At 36.7% G+C, this 16,808-nt stretch overlaps 1 protein-coding gene across 1 annotated transcript in view; it reads left to right on the top strand.

The window, feature by feature from the left end:
• Nucleotides 1-16,808, top strand: part of ZDHHC2 (zinc finger DHHC-type palmitoyltransferase 2) — a 35,254-nt gene that overhangs the window by 7,846 nt on the left and 10,600 nt on the right. The window contains exons 2-7 of the mRNA XM_056490752.1: nucleotides 2,522-2,548; nucleotides 5,508-5,602; nucleotides 8,484-8,604; nucleotides 9,521-9,590; nucleotides 11,262-11,294; nucleotides 16,010-16,130. Of these exons, the coding sequence (XP_056346727.1) occupies nucleotides 2,522-2,548; nucleotides 5,508-5,602; nucleotides 8,484-8,604; nucleotides 9,521-9,590; nucleotides 11,262-11,294; nucleotides 16,010-16,130 (467 nt within the window). The remainder of the gene's footprint in view (nucleotides 1-2,521; nucleotides 2,549-5,507; nucleotides 5,603-8,483; nucleotides 8,605-9,520; nucleotides 9,591-11,261; nucleotides 11,295-16,009; nucleotides 16,131-16,808) is intronic.

Genomic DNA, 16,808 nt, shown 5'->3' with positions numbered 1-16,808 from the left:
TACAGGCATTGTGGAAAATTCTGGTCATCTCAGACACATTAGTAAATACATTCTGTCCAAATATGAGGGGTGGAAAAAAGATACAACTGCTTTAACAGCAATTTTCTGTGGCATTCCCTTGTAAAGAGGGGAAAACACCACAAATTATTGTGAAGTTTGGTTAAATAGATTTTGTTTTGAAACTGGTGATTCTGCAGTATATGCTTGGCTGTGACTTTTTAATTAGTAGAGAGTAGTTTTCTGCACACTTTGCTGACTGTTCCAAGTGGAGAAACAAAATCAGAATTTGAATAGTGGCTAATTTGGCTTAATCTGAGAAATCCATCACTTTTAAATTGCATGTCAGCTCTGAAGATGTCTTTTGTTTTGTAAACAATCATCCAGTGGATGACTGTTTTCTTACAATTTTGCAGTTCTTGTGCAATATTATAGGGGAGCGTGTCTGCTCCTCAGAGTCAAGTGTACAAACGTGTTCCTTCATTTTCTCTCTAGCAGTTGGTTAGGTGGATATTCAACTTATCAAATTCTAAAGAGTTCAGAAAACTGAGAGCAGAATATAGTTTTCTTTATAGTGACTTAGGCAATTTCTGTGGTGTCTTTCTGATTTTTTTGAGGAACTTTATAAACATGGTTGCTTACTGTTTTCCCTCAGGTAAGGTAGATGCTTGTTTTGGTAGAGCTGTAGTCAAGTCTTCATTTTAATGGAGTTATTTTATAATTACAGAAGTATGGAATAATGCATGTTTGAGAGGATCTCAGCTGATCTAATCCAACCTCCTAATAAAAGCCAGGGCTAGGTGTGAAGTCACACCAGGTTGTTGGGGGTTTTATTGGCTTGAATCTTGACAGACTTCACTGGTGGAGGCTGTGCAACATATCTGGACAGCTTCCTCCGCTGGTGGACAGTTCTCGTGGTGGAAATGTTTTTCCTTGTATTGAGTCTGATCCTTTCATTTCACCTTACACTTACTGGCTCTTGTCATCTGGCTCTTGTCATCCCACTCTGTGGCAGTATGAAGAGCCCAGCTCATCAATGCCTCCTGGAGGTCCTGAATTATTAAGAATTATGTCTTCTCCATGCTGACGAGCGCTGGCTGTGCAGCCTGTCTTTGGAGGATGAGTCCCTGCCAGCTTGGTGACTTCCTCCTGGACTTGTCTCTGTTGTGTTGGGAGCCCAAGGCCCTGCAGTGCTCTGTGTGGTCTGATGGATGCTGTGCAGAGGGGGATGAGATAAACCCTTCCCCTGACTGACCCTGCTGATGTAGCCCATGTGGCTGGTGGCTTCTTCTGCTGCCCACCAGCAACTCCATGGCTCCTTCCAGAGAGCTGCTCCAGCCCAGCAGTTCCCAGGCTGTGTAGTTCCAGGGGGTTGGTTCTTTACAGGTACAGAACTTTGTCTGTGCCCTCTTGAATTCCATGAGGGCCCCATTTCTTCATTCCCCCAGCCTGTCGTGGTCCCTCTGAAGGGAAGCCCTGCCCGTACAGCTGCTGTCCCCAGGCTGGTGCCATCTGCAAATTTCATAAGTGTTCACTCTCCCAGAGCATTGGCTAAGGTGTTGAGAAGCTCTGATCCCATGGTCCACCCTTGCAATATGCAAGATGTATTTAAATACTGGTTTTAACTCAATCACCAAGCCTAAATTTATAATTTATCAGTCAGGTGGTGTGGCTGTTTGGCTTCTCTGTAGGAGTTACCTTGTGCCTGCTGCTTGAAGACCAGCCTTGTGCAATTTCTTTATTAGGAGAACAAGAGTGGATGAGAGTTCTGTATATCTGCTGTCCTGTTGTAGGCACCAGCAGCTTCTAGACTGCTTGACTGGGATGGTCAAATGTGTGGTGGAGTGGTTTGGGTGAAAAGAGGTTTTGGTCACTTGGGAGTTTCTGATCTCTCTGAGATACCTGTTGTGGGGTGTTACTTTAAAATAATGTGACCAAGAGTGGAAAATACAGTCACTGATGTGTGATACCTGTGTGCTCCCTTCCATGCCTGATATACTTGCCCATTCTCACTCTCTTACTGTCCCCAAATCTTGTGCTCCATGGGCAGTTTCTTAAAGGAAATGCAACTTCTGTCTGCTTTCAGTTTTTATATTTTGAAGATCTAAGGTTTCATCAGATATTGCTGTCAAAACCAGTTCTGGAGTCTGGTACCTTAACTTCAAGAACAGAACATAAATAAAGAGTGAAACCTGTGCAACCACAGTTAAAAGAAATAACTGCTCTTCAGAGATGGCTTTTCTTGGATTAAACTTTGGCAGCTTCAGATAGATGGAGGTCCTAGTTATCAGGAAATGAGCCTGGGAGAAGGAGCCAAAAAACCTCATAAGCAATTGATATTGTGTACCTATTCTTGTGATGAAGGTACACAGCATAAAAGCTTCAGAGTGTGTGACCTTAAATGTATATTGTTTGATGATTACCCTTCCATCTTTGGTTGGAAAAAAAAATGTTTAATTACTGAGTTACATAATTTGCTATTTAAGCATAATTTTTATTATTTCTTTTTTTTTTCTTTTTTCAGTGACAATGTCAAATATTGGAGAAAAAGGTAAGATTTTTATTAGCTATTTATAGATGTAATTCATATCTCAGAGTAAACATTAGTTTACTACAAGAATTGAGAAACAGTACAACTTAAAACAGTTAGATTTGTACTTTTTTTGTTCCCCAGTACCTTTTATTATCTTGCTGTCCCTGAATATTGCTTTAGCCATTACAAATAGAGATGAGAAAAATTAGAATTTTCTTACTCTTCTCACTGGCTTTTTGATGTGTTCACTTAAACAGTCCTTACATTCTGGTTTTTAAAAAAATTATTCATGATATGGAAAGCTCTTGTAAAAGCAGGAATTATAGAGACGAGCAGTGTATTTGTGCAGCTGTAACATATGTAAATGGGAGGGGACCTTTTTCTGCATTTTCTTTTTAACATATTTAAAGAAACAGAATCCTTCAGATATGTAGCCTTGTCAGAATATAATAAAACTGCCTAGTTAGCAGTCACTGCAGTTCCTGCTGTGAGGCTGTAGCATGTTTAGATTGTTTTTCCAGATGTTTTTTTTGATACTACAGCACGACATGGAAGTGTAAAGTGTAGCGCTGCAGAGCTTTTGGAGGAAGAGCTTTTTATGTTTGTGTAATTCCAGCAGATTTTATTAAGTCATTGGCAACTCCCTCGCTTAGAAAACATGTTTGTCAATGAAGAAGCATTTGCTTGAAAAGCTTTTTTTTCAGTTCAGTGATCTCATCCCCTATATGAGTGTTAGAAGTGTTATCTGCAGGCTTTGAATTTCGGTTTCTTGCTGCTCCATACTCTGTGGGAGGGGGGAAAAAAGTGAGTTGATGGGCGTTGCTCACAAAACACATTAAAATTAGCAGTAAAATGTGTTGGGGAACATTAAATTTCCTTATCTTCACCCAAAGTCTTGGTGGGCTTCAACCAGTCAGAAGAAATTTACCCTGGCTATACTTCTACCCTGAGATTTTTCAGGAGTGAAAGCTGGGCAAATGGGGCTCAGCCATACTACAGGTTGCCTCAAATTTCCAGGCAGCTCTAGCTGTGCTAGCTAGCTGTAAATTGGTTACCTTCGAGCAAGTTGGGGTTTGTTTTGGTTGGTTGATTGGTTTGGGGTTTTTTTCCAGAAAATGTGTGAAATAGAAAGATTTCTGCCAGGGTGCAGCAGGCAGCTCTTCTTTAACAGCCCCAGGTGAAATGAAGTTCTTACATTGGACTCAGAACAGCCACAGGCCTGGTGGAGCAGCTGGGTAGCCAGGGAGCAGCTGGGTAGCCCAGGGTCTCCATCACATGCAGGAAACTGGGGGATGGATAACCTGGGAGGAGTGACCAGTCAGCACCAGGGCCAGGCTGGGGAGCTAAGGGTCAAGATCAAACAAGATGAGCTCAAGTCAGGTTCAGACTTCAAAGGGAAAACTTGAATAATGTCTTTTTTTTTTTTTTTTTTTTTGTGAACAATTTTCTTGTCAGTCAGTTACTGGGGAGGTTTTTGGCAACAATAAAATGCTTAGTACAGATCAGTAAGTGCATCATGTACAAAACTGAGGTAACTTGTCCTACTTTGCTCTCAATATATGCTGTTGTATAAAAAAAATATTGGTTTTGTTTGAGTAAATTGTGGTTTTTTTTAGAGTTGATAGAAATGTTCTGATAAAAATGGGGACTGTTCCTGTCCAGATGCTTATGCAATAACAAGATGATCATTTAGTGTGTTGTGCTTTGTGTGGAGTCCAATTCTATCACTTATTTATACTGATAAAATTTTTCTTTCAGTTTATAGACCTGGCTTATGATTCTTTGCCCCTGTCATTCCAAAAGCTTTGTGCAGAGTCGCTCCTCAGATTCTATTAGATTTTGTTTATTATGTTTAACAGCTTAGTGAATAAGAGTAAATATTTACAGTGTTCCTGCTATTTGAATAAGCAAACTTCAACACCAGAAGTATTCAGTGTTACTTTTGAGGCAAAATTGAAAAAAGTAAGAACATACCAGACAACTCTTCCTGTATTTATATGCACCATCATGCATGCATGTGTTATAAAGAATTCTCTAGCCCTGAATAATATGGCATATAAAAAGACTCCATGAGCTAACCATACAAGGGCAATATTTCAGATTGTGAAGTGAAAGTACACAGGTTTCCCATGATGAATCTTTTTGAGGATTTGAATTTGTGGAAGAATACTGTTTTCTTGTCATTAGAGTAAGTTAGTCAGGGGCTATGAGTTTATGATTTGCTATTTACTGTAGTGACTTGCTTACTAGGGTGAGAGCTTTTAAATGGAAATACATATCAACCGATGACTCTTTGGAAAAGTTACTGTTGCCTTCTGTATTCTAGTAAAACAACTCAGCATGGTAAATGTTAGATTATATTTAATAGATTCTCATCTATTAAAAAACATAAGAATAAATGTTGACTGGCTGTGAAGAATATAAAGTAGTGAATGAACACTTGAATTTAAAGGACCTGTAGCTTTTAAAAGCCTCCCAAGTGTCCTCCCTCCTAAAATCTAGCAAAAAAATTAACTGGATATGGCTACTGCTCAGGTATCATGTCTATATACACCCCAAGATTTCCCTCACACTTGTCATTGTCCCCTTATGCCCTTTGGAGGGTTGGAGCAGAGTGGGAGTTTGCATGGCTAGCAGTCTCCCTACAAGGTTTATAAAGCTAAAAGGCAGAGATGCATCAGTTAATTAAGATTTAAAAAGTGTGTAAGGGAGACTGCTTGCTAATTAATGATGGAGCTTTAATAGGCTAATAACCATTTTCCTCAAACTTCTCTAATCTATGTAGACCATATCACGACCACACAGTTTGTATTTGTCTTATGTAAAGTTGCAGTGCAGCATTTTTGTTGCAAAGCTTTTCCAGAGCCGCTGTATTTAAATTTGTTAGAGAACTATCTGTGATGCCTACAGGCACTGTTTGTAAGTACTACAATATCACTGGTCTGTTTGTATTAATTCTGTTCCCTTCTGATTTTAGTTGTGTGCCTGGTTGCTTACCACATATTTTTCATGCTGTTCGTCTGGTCATATTGGAAAACAATCTTTACTCTACCAATGAACCCTTCAAAAGAAGTAAGATAAATTTCACTTTTGTTTATGAAATAGCCTAGCCAAATGTCTGATTTTGTGGTGGTTGAATAACTTAGTCTCTGATCTCATGTAGCTTTACACTGTAGAAAAACACAGATGACAATTACAGCATCTTAATAGATTGAGTCAGATTGCAATCAGTGTAGTGACCAAGACAAAAAAAAGTAATGATTTTTCTAATTTTTTAATAGATATTATAAAATGAGATGTTTATGGTAGAAGAAAAAATCCTGTCCTCTTGAAAAATATGAGTTGTTTGAACTAGCAGCCTAAATTTTTGCCTTGGGAATATCAGACTTTATTGTGAGCAAAAATTTATTTCTCTTTGTTTAAGATTTATATTTCTTGTCAGCATCTATCTGTTGTCCTCTGAATTAAAACTTCTTCCCCACCCATTTTGGTATGAAGGAGCTTTTGGATTGTGGTGGGAGTGCACATTAGGCAAGCTGATGGTGGGAAGCACAGCTGGCTAAGCAAGAAGGGAGCTAGTAAAGAACAGCCACATGAAAAAAGAAATCTGACAAGGTTCTCCATCAACGGCACTGATGGAAATTCTGCACATGCAGCTTTTTACAGCTAGCACGACTTTTTGGCCTCTTGCATTATGTCTTTATTCAAAAACCCCCCAGTCCCCAGTAGGTGCTGTGTTACACACCCCCTGAGGCCAGGAGGAATCATACTATGGCTGCCCTGTAGTTTGAAATACCCACAAAGCAAACCCTTCCTTTGGCATGGACTCAACTCTAGCTCTAAGTACCAGGTGAACCTAAATTTAATAGCTTGTGATTCCTACTGTTGTGCAGAGGTTCTTTTCCTTCACCATTAGGATATGTAATTGTGAAATCAAGTAGATAATTCACACTAATTGCCATCTTCACTGGAGTTCATACTGCAGTCTTTACTACAGCCTGGGGTGGGGAGGAGCAAAATAAATTAAAAACCTATTTCGTTTGGTAATTACATAGCAAAATGTATGCATGTATATGATGACTATAGTGATAATTAGAAGGGTTTTCAAATCATTGGGCTGATGCCAACAAAAGCATTTTGACAAATCCTGCTGAATGTAGTACAGTTCCAAATCCATCACTCATTGCTACTGGAGAATTTCAAATGGAGTAGGAAAAGTATTGTAGTTGACTAATAGAAAGCAATGTGTGGTGTTCCTGTGTTCTTTGAATTTACACAGTGTGGCTGGCAGTAAGTGACATCTTTTTTGTTTCCTGTCTTTTTCCTATTCAACTAGAGCAGTATTTTAAAAATTTAATTAGGGTATTTTGTAATGTTAAATTACTGCTTGGCTTCCATTGTATAGGATGAAGTCTGCAAATAGAAAAAGATGTATTTTCAAGTGAACTGAACTAGCAAATACTCATTTGAAGATTGTAAAACAGATAGTATTTAGAGCTTTGCATTTTGTTTTCATGAATACTGCAGCTGGTGCAAACCACACAGCTTTCTTTTAAGCTTATTTCAAACTTTTATATATAAAGTAGGTTTTGATGGACTTCACTGTAGTGTGTGCTGTTCTTTGTTTGGGTGTATCAACTTAATACAAGCACTGCATGAAGATGGAAGTGAAAATGGTTACCCAGGGACAAAGGTTTTAGATGTAGGACTGCTCTGAGGAAAAATAAAAAAAGATGGAACAGTAGTTCTGTTTACATCAAATAAGCATTTAAAAAATATTCCAGACTAAGTTTCTGTAGGGAGAAATCTTATGTATCCCAATATAAATCAACTCATATGTTGATAAGAGTGTGTTCTTTCAAGAGAAAAAAAAAAGGTGACCTGAAAACTCAAGTTAAATGGTGACTATCCAGCTTCAATTGGAAGACTGGGCTTTGTCTGGAAGGGTTGAGTGGTGCCTTCTCTATGGAAGTGAGAATAGGCTCCTAACTGCGTGTTTCTATCTGCTTTCTTTTTTTTTACATGCATCACTTTCTTTTAGGAAAAAAAAGAAAATCAATATTATTGTAATGACTGGCCTTCCTGTAAACAAAAATGCTGTGCAGAGGGCTTCTGTTTCTGGCACAGGAGAGAGACAGCTCTTCCTGCCAAACGTGGACTTAATTTCAAAGGTGATTTTGTATCGTGTGTCTCTGGTAGAGATACCAAAGACTTCTGCCTGTTTCTAGAAGCTACAGTGACAAAGCTGGCTATGTTGCTGTGTTGCAGAGGACTTTGAAGTCTAAGGAATTCGTGCTTCTTTATGTATATTAAGCATCTCTCTCAGTAACTTTTGCCTTTTCAGCACTTGCTAGAGCCCTATTTGCTATTGTTTTAGGCAGGGACTGAAGCTGGCATTTTATTCATGAAAATATTCAAGATATGGTTATTTTGCTGTACAAGACCCATGTCTTCCTTCTCTCAGCCATTCTCTAAAGTAAAAACACATCCTAACACCTGCATGAAGAGAACAGCAGTGACAAAGAATAAAAAGGAAAATGCCAGACCCCAGAAGAGAAATAAAGCTGTGTTTTGTGCTATTACTAGTAATGTATTTTCTTTCAGTTAAACACTGGTTTTAACACTAGGTTATATTCACTAGTTAAAATTAGGCATTACAGAAATTCACTGACCTTTCAGGGGAATGATAAGCTCTTGATCTTTCTCTTGAAGAATGTTGCTTAATACTTCTGGAAGCATTCAGCATTGCATCAGTACCAAATCAGAAGTGTTAATTTTGTGTTCATTTGCCATAAGATTAATTAGCGGGAACACTGGGTTTTTTGCTGTAATACCCTGTACACATTGCTAATCCATCTTTATATAATGAATATTTATTCCTCTTTACACATCTACAGTTACATATTTAACTTGGAATTTGCTGCTATTTCTTCTGTTTTAAAAATTGTTCCAGTTTCATCTATCATATTCAGACAAGGAGTCCCTAGAGAGGGAGCCCAGAGGTGAATCCCAGCAAGAAGTCTTAAGGCGGGCAGCCAAGGACCTTCCTATCTATACACGGACAATGTCTGGAGGTAAATAGCTGTTCAGGAGACTAAAAAAGGCACTACTTAAACTAATTTAAAAAGAGTTTTCAAGGGTCTGCATTGAAGGGAAAGAGGGTTTTTTTATATTTCATAAAATAACAAAGTGGTCCAAGAACTTTAATTTAGCTTTGTGGTGCTATGTTTATTCAGTATATAAAGATTGTTGGGAAGTAAATTTCAGCGTATAATTTAGGATTTTAAAGTGGGTTGGCAATGCCTTGCTTTTGTTTTCAAATTGGTATTAACAAACAGCTTGTGTTACTAACAGGCTGCAGAAGGGGCTGTAGCAGTCATTAATTGCATGTATTTCTTTTATCATAGGTTAAAAAATGATAAAAACAGAATGACTGTCTGCATGTCATGTATAGCTAGATAGATCACAGTAAGAAACTGTTACTGTTCTACTTGTTGATCATTCAGTTGCAAGAACAAAAGATCTTCCAAACTAAGAGTTAATCTAACCCTCCTCACATTGTCAGTTTTTGAATGCTGACTAGCTAAGCAAATCCAAGAGATAATCTCACATAATAAATTAAAGCTGTTGGAATAATAGCTTAAAATAGCTATATTGTTGAATAGTCTTTAACGTGTTCCAGTCTAGTGGGGGTTTTGTGGGTTTTGTTGGTTGGTTGTTTTGCAGAGCTAAAAGGTTTGGGGGAAAAAAAAAAGATTAGTATGATTAGCAGGGATTGCAAAAACTGAGCTTTTTGGATTCAGTCTGATAGATTCAGCACTGCAAGTAGTTGAAGAATGCTTCGGTATTTGCAGCTGCTTCTGATCATGCTGAGATGCTTTCCTGGGGGTTCTGCTGGGCTGAGCTGATAGTGTTTACTTTTGCAAAGACTTCAGAAATCAAAATGTGTAACTGCACATTGAAATCTGATCTTGGAATTCTTTTCTTTAGCAATCAGATACTGTGACAGATGCCATCTTGTAAAACCAGATCGTTGCCATCACTGTTCAGTATGTGACAAGTAAGAATATTTTTTAAATAAGTGATTTTCTGAATTAATCCATTTTTCTTTCTTGGCAGATAAGCTTTTATTTTTTATAAGTAGATTTTTTTCAGGCTTTCAGACACACTTTTTTCCCCCTTAGAATTATTTTTTTTAAGATTTAGTTTTCATTTATTTATTTCTAAGGAAGTCTATAGCTTAGTCTAATTAATTTCATGGCTCCCTTGATGCCAGCATGGATTACGTGGTCTTACACATTCTTTACATAATGGTTAAAAATTATAAATATTAATAAAGAATTTTCCTTAAGAATGTAACCAAAAATAGCTGATAAAAACGTACTTCTTTTGTTAGAATCTAAATAAACATCACTACCCATCTCAATCTAATCATGATGTCACATCTTACCTGAGGTAATAAGATTATCCTGTTTTTTACTGGATAACTTACAGGTTACTTTTGTTTGAAGAAAAAACAACCAAGCTGTTTCTAACAGCATTTCTAACTGAAGCCATAAAATGAAGTTCTTGTTTGTCTAACACAAAAGGAAGTTCATATCCATACTCTCCAGAAGTCTAATTGCTTTCTAATTTAATCTTTCTTTTGGCTGTTCTCTCTGACCCCTCTCCAGTTAGCTTGGATGCCTGTGAGATTCTTTACTGTGGCCCCACAGTGCTTTATATTTCTAACTTTGGGAGAAGACACTTCTTCAAAGGGTATTTATTCTTAGCTTTAAGGCTGTTCCAAATATTCTTCAGCTGATCAAACATTCCAACACGATTGTGAGGTGGAGAAGACATTGTTTTGTCCAGGAAAGCAGTAGAGGCACTGAAAGAGAGACAGAGTTGAGGCAGGAAGAGCATCTTGGTTGTATGGAATGGTGGTTGATAGGAACAGTCATGTGTGTTTCTGGAGAAGAAAAATGGTGACTTGTTGCTCCACAAAATGTCAGGGAAATTTGAAGAATGCAATGAGTTAACATATTTTGTAGAATACCTTTGTTTTGTCCTTACCTTACCAAAATTTGCTCGTTTCAATCATATCTGATTTTCTTGGGACCATTTCACTAACAGAACATTTTATTAACTTTTGCAATTCTATTATTAAATAAATGTTATTATTTATTATTAAGTAAATTTTATTACTTTTTTAAAATTACTATTAAATATTAAATTTTGCAATTAATTAATTGCAAAAGTGTTTGGGATTTCTCATACAAGGTAAGCTCTTAAAAACCTTGTCTATTTGCATAGAAAGATGTATATATTTCTATAAAAACAAACCATGTCTTTGGAAATATATGTAGTTGTATGACTACATAAATATTGAATTAACCCAGTTTCTAAGGTTTTGCCATAAATAAACAGTAGCTGACAATCCTATTAAGATTGAGGACCAAATGCTAAATTTGACCAACTCCTATAGATTGCATTTTCTTAAATCATAAGTTCTTGACATATCAAATGTTTTCAATTTGCCTTATGTGCCATTTCTGCATTTCCCTTGTAGATAAACTGCATTATGTGAATTTAAATAGATGTATTTATTAACTGGATTACATAATATATGGTAAATATGGATAATTCTTAATTTGTATGTAAATAATTTAAATCTGGCATGTAACTTTGCTTCTGACAATTTTTTTTTTTCTTCTGGCGATGCTTGGAATTCTGCTGGGGTTTTTAAAAGATGCATTTTGAAAATGGATCATCACTGCCCTTGGTAAGTGTACTATTGTTTTTCTTATGTTCTGGTCTAGTAAAATACACTTTTGTGGGGCCTGCCATGATGATGATGCTTCAGCATTCCTAGAGTTAGATGTGTATGTGAGGTTACTCTTCTTGCAGAACTGTTGGAGTTATTTACTGTATGTCCTGTTTTCCTAGTTGTGACATACAGAAGGAGGTTCAGTTATCATTTTTCTTGGACTTTTGAGTTTGGTACCTCTTTATGTTTTCTCAAGTATGGATGAAGCAGATTTCTGATCAGTGAGAACTTCTTTTAAGAATTGCATCTTTGTGGATTTTCACTATTACTGTGCCTTAGTTGCATTGAAGGGTGAAGTGCAGCCCTAGGTTTAAAATGAAAGGGCAAGGCTGTGCCCAGTTCCTTTTACTGAAGCTCCCAGGACAGCTGCAGTGGACTTGCTGGAAATACCCAAGTTAGCACTTTCAGTTTTATGGGTTCTTTATTTTTCATTCTTTCTCCCCTCTGCCTCCCACCCTCCCTCGTTTTGGTGCCATGTCAGCCCACACAGTGGTTTTGTTCTCCTGTCTTTTCTTTGCAGCCCTTGGAACCAGTAGATAGACAGGATATATAATTAATTTTGTGTCACTTTGTCAGGTGTATCTCACAGATATAATTAAATATAATTGCTTAGTAAGGTCCAAGTTTAGAGGACTGAGTGGCACATGGCAATTCCTCATCATATAAAATGATCAGAGAAGAATCCCCTATGTTGGACAAATTGAATGGTAGATGGTTCTAAGCAGTGGTTTTGACACTTTCTTATATCAAATTCCAGGACAGAGGAGGCTCTGTCCTGGGGCAGGAAGGGCTGCTGGACTCCTTCTCTTTCTCTTGGTCCTAACTACAGCATCTGCCATAACGTAATTTGATTTTAAGCATCTCATCTTATTTTGCATCTACATGATAGATACAATTGAAGGAAGTAGTTAACAGTGTGGGTAGAATTTTTTTTGCTGCAGGGATAATCAGCATGTGAAAATTGATGATGTTCAGTGTTAGTGGTGTGCTTCTTAAAAAAATCATAAACAAAAACCACAAACAAGGCCACAACGAAGCAAACAGGTAAAACCATTAAATGTGGAACAAATTTCTTAGAACAATAAAAGGCAGTTTCCTTTTTTCAGCTTTTTAATACCTGCCTTGTCAAAAGCTCTAAGAAAAGCAGGAAACAGTTGCCAGGCTATTCCTGACAAAGTATCAGTGAAAAGTCTGTATATGATTATTAATGTTCAGTACTATAAACACTTCTTATAAGCTATGTGGTCTCTTTGGGATTTTTTTGTGTTTTTCTGTCTTAAGACATTTAAATGAATATGTCCTTCATTTAAGCTTCAATTTCAGAATAAAAATCATTGTATCAAATAACAAATCATAAACAGTACCTAGGTTTTGTGTAAAGGGACAGCAAAGTGTTATTTCACTAGGGCAGAAATTTCTAGAAAAACTGTTTTCCTCTCAATAGTATTTGCTTACTGTAGGTGTTCACACTTTTCTTAATCTAACAACATAAATCTTATAAATTTGAGTATTTACACTGCTTATTGGTTTTAATCTAATAAGCAATGGGTGCACACAAAATAAAACTACAGATAGAGAAGGTATTGACAGATGTGTAGTGCTTCTTGATGGAGAGATGTTGCTTTTGTGCTCCAAATAATAGAAATGCATTAGAAAAAGAGTTATTTTTCCTAGTTTGAGCAGATGTTCACAGTTCCTTGCTCGCCCTAAAGGAAAGAACTATATGGAAGAAATGAAAGAGTTTTGAAATATTGCAGAGGTGCTGATTAAGCTTCATAGTTCCCTGTAAAGACCCATGTTCAGAGGTTCTTAGGAAAATACATGGTTATCTTGCCAACAAAAGTAGGGGTGCAATTCAGTGTAATGGAGGGGGTTGAGCTTCTCATCATTAGGTTCTGCTTTGCTTTTCATGTTGTGATTTTTTGGTGGGAGCAAGTTGGGTGGGAAGGAAGAGAGAAAGAACTCACTTAGGGAGAGCAGGGGAACAGCAATGACAGCTATCTCTAATGTAATAATTCTGCTAGGAGAAGGATTTCTGGAGGGAGGATGGGTAAAAATAACCTTTGGAAGGTAAGATGAAGCTTCTGGAAGGCACAGGTAATGAGAGGTTGTCGTGTCCTAGCCCCAGGTCAGCTATCTGCTGCTCTCTGGAAGGCTTTATTTTGGCTGTCACTCCTGCACTAATGGAGGCACTGTGATAAATGGAAATATTTAACACTAACTGCCCACTAACTACTCTGAAAGGTTTAAGTGATGCCTTGGAGATTTCTAGTGCTGCTGCTACTCACTATTTACAGATGGAGCTGCAGGTGGGAATCCAGAGCCTTGAGGCATCACCAAAAATACTGTTTGTATATAACACTCTTAATACTAACAAGTGCATTTAGGAGCACCTTAGGAATAATTCAAAACATCTCTCCTTTAGCTTTTGAGTAATCCAAATAGCTAGCATCTCCTGGAATCTGTGATGCTTTTTGTTAACTGAGCTGCATCACCTTCAGTGCCTTGTAAATTACATCTTTGCCTGGCATTTTCAATAAACTAACCCCTCAGACAGGAATGATGTATATTCTTTTTTGTACTTGAAAATGGAGCATTTAAAATGTTAGCTGTAATCTAAATTGTTATTCTGAACGGTTCTGAATGTTTCACTGCAATAACATACCATTATTTAGCCAGCTGTTGGTATATTTATCAGTTTCACTCTTAGAAATGTTAGATTTCAAATCTAACCACCGTTCTTGAGGTTTAAGATTTGATGCTGCATGCTCAAACAGTAGAATTAGAAAACCTTGTCAATCTTCTGATGAACTATTCTTTTCCAGTAAGACCTCTGCAGTCTGGGCCTTGTCAGAATTCAAGGGAGCATAATAATTTATGCAAGTTTATTTTGATATATGTACCACATGCTGTTGTGCAAAACAGCAGTTAGAAACAAAACTATCTTTGATTCAAGAAACTTCATCTTTGGGGAACAACTTGATACTTCTTTTCTCACATCAAACAGTGTCTTAAGTAAGAACAGTTCAAAAATAAGTATGAGGAAAGAAAAGTAGGATTATCGTAGAAAACTTGAGCCTGAATTGCTTATAGTTTATCATGGAATTGCTTACTTTGACATATTTAATTTAAAAAATCTACTTCACTGTGGATAATTTTATATTTATTTTTTGTTAAGAATAATGATGGGCTTAAAAACATATCTTCTTTTTCTTTAATTAGTACAATGTGTTATGAGTGCTTAACTGTAGTTAATAGGAATGCTTTAGCTATTGCTGCATGTTTAAATGACAGTGCAAAATGTGATGTTTAGCAAGGTGTTGTGTTTTATCTGAACAAATCTTAGAACAAACTGATCCAACTCATTACCCACCCTGAGAATGGGTAACAGTAATGTACAGTGAAAGTTTCTTTGCTTTTTTTAAGATTTTACCCTTATCTGATTAGCATCTCTTGTGCCATTATCATCACCATCTCCCTAATGAAGAGAATAGTTGTGGTAACTTGCCTTGCACTTTTGGAAGCTGAAGTTGAGCCTCACCACACATTCTTTGGGTTTTGGGTTTTTTTTGAGAATTACTTATCAATACACAAGTATCTTTATGGATGTAGTCTTCTCTTAAGTGACAGATCTTTGTGACAGCAGTATCAGGTATTTTTAAGCTTATAAGAAGAGTTCTGTCGAGGTTAGTGCAAAGATAGCTTTGATTAGCTTCTCAATTCAACCAAATAAAAGAGGAAGCAGTTTACCAATAAACTGCCCATGGGGAGTGCTCCAATATTTTTTCATTTGGTGGGTGTAATATCATTATATGCTTAATAGCACTCTGAAGTTCATAACACATAAAATGTTGTTTCTAATGGGAAGCTGCTATGGTACTAAGTGCACCCTCATCATCATAGTGAATACTAGTTGCTCGTTATCATGTATAAAAATCTTTACAAATGGGAGATGGGTGATCTTAAAGCCCATAAAAGAAAATTATAAAATTAGATGTATTTTAACATTTAGATGTGTTTCTGATGTCTTATTCCCTGTCATGTTGTCACTGATATGGAATGTTTTCTATTCTAGAGTAGCATTTCTCTCATTATTTTATGTAAATATAAATATTTTTAGGATTCTCCTATGAATGCTCTTACATCTTACTAAGAGGTTTTATGGTATGAGAAGCTTTAAGTATATAGTATGATTAATGAAGGAGGATCTGGATTAAATGAGACTGCTTTTATTCTCAAAAAATGCAGTCAAATTTCAGTTCCTGGCTTGTTACTGGCCAGTTGGTATCCAGTATGCTTAATGGTATAACATGGATACTTACCTTCAAACTAAAAAAAATGGCTAGCTGCAATCACATTTGCATCAGATGTGCTGAGAACAAATTTCCTACCATAAGTGAAAATATAATTTCAGCAAGTTATTGAAAGTGGTGTTACTTGGTAAAGTCTTTGGGCTTTTTTGTGGTGGTGGTTTGATTTGCTACACAAATTTGAGAATTTGAACTAAATCTATTCCAGTAGCTTGAGGCAGCAGAGACAGGAAGTAAAACTTGGTTTACACGCTGGTATAAATGTTTTTAGATAAATAAGTTTAATTTAAATTGGATGAAAGCAAAGAAAACTTTCATGACCTTTCATTTTTTATGTGTTTTTTGTTTTTTTTTTATTAGGGTGAACAACTGTGTAGGATTCTCCAATTACAAATTTTTTCTTCTCTTCTTGGCTTACTCACTGCTGTATTGCCTTTTCATTGCTGCAACAGATTTGCAGTACTTCATAAAGTTTTGGACAGTAAGTACTCTGATCTACACACTGTCTTTAAGTGTGTGAAGTTATTGCTGTGCAAGAAATCTAACATTCTAAGGGGACCTACAAAAAAGCTAAAGATAGACATTTTTACAAGGACATGTAGTGATAGGACAAGGAGGAATGGCTTTAAGGTGAAAGATGGCAGATACTGATTATTTATTAAGAAGAAGTTCTTTACTGTAGGGTGGTGAGGCACTGGAACAGGCTGCCCAGAGAAGTTAATCAATTCCCCATCCCTGGAAGTGTTCCAGGCCAGGTTGGATGGGGCTTTGGGAACTAAATGATTGTTAAGGTCCCTTCCAAGCCATTTGTTTTTCCAAGGTATTACCTTGTAAACTATTATCTCCTAATGTCATGTACAAAAGTATAGCCTCTATATATATATATATCATAGCCTTGAATTTTTTCAAATTATTCTTCTCTAAAGGACTCTTCAAAGTTCAGATCTAAGTTTCAGATTCTTGCTCTCAGTATTTATAGTTTCCCAAGAAAGGGCCTGTTGCTTTAACTTAGATGCTGTCACCAACCTAATTGTATGGTTGTCTGTACATAGAAGGTGTATAATCCAGTTATTAATATTCTTGTTGTGTGGTGTATTTGTCTGTGTGCTGAATTTGATTTGGCTGAACAGAGGATTATTAATAATCAAATGAAACAGAT

The sequence above is a fragment of the Oenanthe melanoleuca genome, chromosome 4 (genome assembly GCF_029582105.1).
Source record: "Oenanthe melanoleuca isolate GR-GAL-2019-014 chromosome 4, OMel1.0, whole genome shotgun sequence".
In the NCBI taxonomy this organism is placed as follows: Eukaryota; Metazoa; Chordata; class Aves; order Passeriformes; family Muscicapidae; genus Oenanthe; species Oenanthe melanoleuca.
The sequence above is the reverse complement of the archived record's forward strand: the minus strand, read 5'-3'. Positions and strand labels throughout refer to the sequence as shown.